The sequence below is a fragment of the Bos indicus genome, chromosome 13, assembly GCF_029378745.1.
Source record: "Bos indicus isolate NIAB-ARS_2022 breed Sahiwal x Tharparkar chromosome 13, NIAB-ARS_B.indTharparkar_mat_pri_1.0, whole genome shotgun sequence".
Lineage (NCBI taxonomy): Eukaryota > Metazoa > Chordata > Mammalia > Artiodactyla > Bovidae > Bos > Bos indicus.
This window is the reverse complement of record NC_091772.1, coordinates 38,382,940-38,387,371: the sequence shown is the minus strand read 5'-3', so window position 1 is coordinate 38,387,371 and position 4,432 is coordinate 38,382,940. Positions and strand designations below refer to the sequence as shown.

The 4,432-nt window shown below is 50.0% G+C and overlaps 1 protein-coding gene across 1 annotated transcript; it reads right to left on the bottom strand.

Moving 5' to 3' along the window:
• Window positions 1–159: 159 nt before the first annotated feature.
• Window positions 160–4,232, bottom strand: PET117 (PET117 cytochrome c oxidase chaperone). The gene is made up of 2 exons (XM_019973223.2): window positions 4,033–4,232; window positions 160–377 (listed from the first exon to the last, which is right to left on the bottom strand). The coding sequence occupies exons 1-2, from the start codon at window positions 4,126–4,128 to the stop codon at window positions 228–230; spliced, it is 246 nt and encodes an 81-aa protein (XP_019828782.1). The 5' UTR covers window positions 4,129–4,232; the 3' UTR covers window positions 160–227.
• Window positions 4,233–4,432: the final 200 nt, after the last annotated feature.

Genomic DNA, 4,432 nt, shown 5'->3' with positions numbered 1-4,432 from the left:
CCCTCCCGGCTCACAGGGTCAGGGTTCTCAGGAACAACTCCAATCTTTGGACACCTCTACGCAGACACAAGGGGCTCTAAAGACATTATTTAGAATATATGAGCCATTGTCCTTTTTCTGATCAAGTTTAAAAGGACAGTGAGTAAAAAAGATTTCACTAAGCTGTTCTCCATCAACACACACATTGAATGCTGTCTCTTTCATCAATACTTCACACACACTTCAAGTCACGTTTCTTGAGATCCCTTTGCCAACACCATTTTCTCTCTTTCTGCTTCAAGTTGCTCAGTCAGAAGAATCTGCTCTCCCAAAAGACGAATATTTTCTTTTTTCCGATTCTGCCTTTCAATGTCTCTGATCACTCCATCATGAAGCCTCTAAAAATGTAAGAAACAGATTTCAGTAAAACTGGAACAGGTAGTTCCCATCCTTGTATCATTCAAATCTAAAACACAGTTTAGATACAGTTAAAACTTTTAGATTCCAACTACCCAATTACTATTTTAATTTACTGTATGCTGCTGTTGCTAAGTCGCTTCAGCCGTGTCCGACTCTGTGCGACCCCATAGACGGCCTCCTACCAGGCTCCTCTGTCCCCGGGATTCTCCAGACAAGAACACTGGAGTGGGTTGCTATTTCCTTCTCCAATGCATGAAAATGAAAAATGAAAGTGAAGTCGCTCAGTCGTGTCCGACTCTTAGCGACCTTGTGGACTGCAGCCTACCAGGCTCCTCCGTCCATGGGATTTTCCAGGCAAGAGTACTGAAGTGGGGTGCCATTGCCTTCTCCCAATTTACTGTATAAATGTAATAAAGAAACCATAAAATTAACTTGGTAGACTGTCATAGTATTATTACAGACTTCTTATTGTCTTTTAGGGAAGTCCACATCATTTAATACAAATATGGTAAATAACAATTAAAAATTAAAAACTGGGGCTTCCCTGGTGGTCTAGTGGGTAAGAATCCTCCTGCCAATGCAGGGGACACAGATTTGATCCCTGCTTCTGCTGGGAAGATTCCCCATGCTTCAGGGCAACATTAAGCCTGTGTACCACTATTTAGCAGATGTGCCTCAACACCCTCAAGTCTGTACTCCACCACAGTAAAAAGCCTGAGCACTGCAACCTGCAACAAAGAGTAGCCTCCACACCCTGAAATCAGAGAAAGCCCAAGCACAGCAACAATGACCCAACAGCCAAAAATAAATCTCTTTTTAAAAAAAGAAAGAAAAACTGCCACTGTGCTGAATTTTAGAAGTTTAGTTGATATATGATACTTTAAAAATTTGAGAGCAATGGAAAAAAATAAAACAAGTGAAAAACAACAAACGAAAAAGAAACAGAAGAAAAAAAGAGAGCTAAATAAAAATTTGAGGAGGGAATTCCCTGGCGGTCCAGTGGTTAAGAATCTCCGCTTCCACTGGTTGGGGAACAAAGACCCTGCAGGCCACCTATGTCCCCTGCCCCCCAAAAAAAACCTTGATGAGAGTTAAAGTAACTGTGAACTACATTCCTATTAGCAATTGTCCTAGCTGAATAATAAATATCATAGAAAAAAAGTACTAAAATTTGAACACAGTTTCAGAATGCGAGAAAGTAAAGAACGTGGCTTGTTCTGTTACATAAACAGAATAAGTAAAAATTACACAGAATTACCATCAATTACCTAATGGGCAGAGAAGGGGAAAAAAAGAAAGCTATCAGCAGAGGAAAAACAAAGGCCCACCAATGGCAATTACTTTCACAAACACTAATGACAGAAGGTTCCAGAACATGAATGTGGCATCTAAGATGACTTCCTGAAGCATCAATCCAGTCATTATTAATAACAAACATTTTATAGTTTACAGGTCATTAAATACTCTCCTAACAGTGGCCTGTGAGGCAGAATAATGGGGGCAGGGCATGGGACCTGGGTAAATGTTTTTTTGTTTTTGTTTTTTTAATTTTAAACCAGACCTCTTTCAAATAAACTACAAGGTAAGTATCTCCATCTGCAAGGCTAGCTTGCAATTCATCAACAAGCACCAAGTTACAGATCTGTTTGTTTTTGGTTTTTAAATTTACTATTATGTCTACTTTAACAACTCACCAAGTACCTCGGTGCTGGCCCTCCTCCAGGCCTGGAGCTTCAGTGCTCATCATCAGGGAGCTAAGAAATTTAAGAGTCCTGGGACTGATACACAACTGAAACCCATCTGTCTTGAACCCTGCGCCCTTGGCCAGATCTCCAGACAGAATCGGAAGCTCTCATTCTACTCTTCCCTCCCCAGCTCCTGTCCTGTGGGCCTCCTGTCAGGACACATTGACACACCCCACCCAACCCCTGAAGCCCACACCTTCCACACCTGCTCTGAGGCCCTCCCTTCCTTTCTCAGACTTTGGCACATGGCTTAGGTTCTTGTTCTCCATCCATCATTTGCTAGTTTCCCCCCCAAGTTTCAAGATCTGTGCCAACTGCCTGGCACACCCTTCCTGGGACTTCCAGTTGACAACTGTGCTGACCACCCAGACCTCTTCATTACCATAACTCTTAAACCTGGAACCCAGCTCCTGGTGCAGTTCTTACTCCTCGGGTAGTACTGCCAGTTTTGCTGGCTTCCTGTGAGGATGAGTGCTCCGTACAGTGCCTGGTATGTGGTAGACAGTCAGGAAACAACGGGGGACCACGCCAACCACTGATTTATTTCTTGCTTCCCTGAACCTTCCAACACACCCAACCATGTCAAATCACATGTCCTCCTCTTTCCCAGGAAGTAAGCCACATGAATGACTGGACGGATAACAAACACAAGTTATTCTGGTCAACCTTCACCTCTAACTTACAAATATCTAAACCTTTCACTTTTCGCATTCTAACAGCAGTTCTCAACTCTGGCTGCATGTTAGAACCCCTGGGTCGCTTTTAAAACATACTTAAGCAGGATCCACACCCGCAAGAGATTCTGATTTGACAGGTCTGGAGCAGGACCCAGGCGGTTTCACGGTATTTAATAAAAAAAAAAAACTTCCCAGGAATACTGGCACTTGTAGCTGGGGGTCAGAACCAAGCTTGAGCCCAGCCTTACACTCGGAAAAACCCCTGCTCCCTGACCTCAGAGTTACATCCGCTACAGCATTCTCAACCCCCTTGTCAAATTTCCTCCCATCACCATCTTTTCCTTCTTAGAGAAGGAAGCCTCCTGCCTCTGTTCGGAAAGCTATCCCCTTAGCTGTGTTAGTTGCTCAGTCGTGCCAGAGTCTTCGCGACCCTATGGACTGTAGCCCCCCAGGCTCCTCTGTTCATGGAAATTCTCCAGGCCAGAGTACTCGAGCGGGTTGCCATGTCCTCCTCCAGGGGATCTTCCCCACCCAGGGATGGAACCCAGGTCTCCCGCATTGCAGGCACATTCTTTACCCTCTGAGCCACCAGGGAAGTCCCTTAGAGCCCTACTTTAAGCCCAAATCTCTCATCTCCTCCATGTCCTGTCATCGTTAATCATTCCATTCCCTCCGCTAAATCCCTGTACCACCGTCGGCCTCGTCTGCCGATTTCCAGAGAGTGGAACAGGACAGAGGCCTCGCCGGCAGCATCTCCGCACCACCAGCACACGCACCGACTCCCCCCCCCCCCGCCCCCATTGCCTGTGCCCACCCGGGGCGACCCAGGCTCCGCCGCCCCGAGCCACTCCCCTCGCTCGACCCTCAGACCCACGACCCGCTGCTCTTCCTCTTCTTTCTTCCCTACGAGCTCGGGGCCAAGGCTTGCGCCCGGGGGTCACGCTGACCGATTGGGAAACGGAAGACCCGAGAACTGAGAGACACAGCGCAGACGGTCAGTCTCCCGCGCTCCGACCCCGGCGGGCCCGGGGGCCGGGGTGGGGGGCGTCTCGGAGCCCAGTGTACCCGGGGACTCCCCCCTCACCCCCAGGACCGTTCCTCCCAAGGAGAAGGGGGTCCCCCGGCCCCGGAGAAGGGAGGAAAGGCGAGGAAAAGAGGCACCACGCGGAGCCAGGCCCGAGGCCCGAACCGGGCGGGCCTGGAACACCGACCTGCCGGTCCTGCCGCTGCTTCAGATGCACGCCCGCCACGGTGGCCGCAGTCAGCAGCACCGAGAGGCCCAACACCACCTTGGAGCGTCTGGACATCCCCGTCGCCTGCCTGCCTGCCGGCCGCGGGCTCTGCTCGCAGCGCCTGAGGCCCGGGGCAGCCGCCGCCGCCGCCGCCGAGTGAGCATCGCCGCCAGGGGCGGGGCCAGGCGCGATGCCTCGAGCGCAGAGCCCGGTCGCCGCCAGGCGCGGGGAGTCGAGCGCCGAGCGCTGTCCTTACTCCGCCGCAGAGCGTGACTTCTGGTGGAGCCTGGCGGGTACCCGAGGGACCAGATCATCTCCCTGCCCTGCGGGCTGGAAAAGGGACAACTTCCAAGAGCCCCTACCCAGAGCTGGCCCCGGC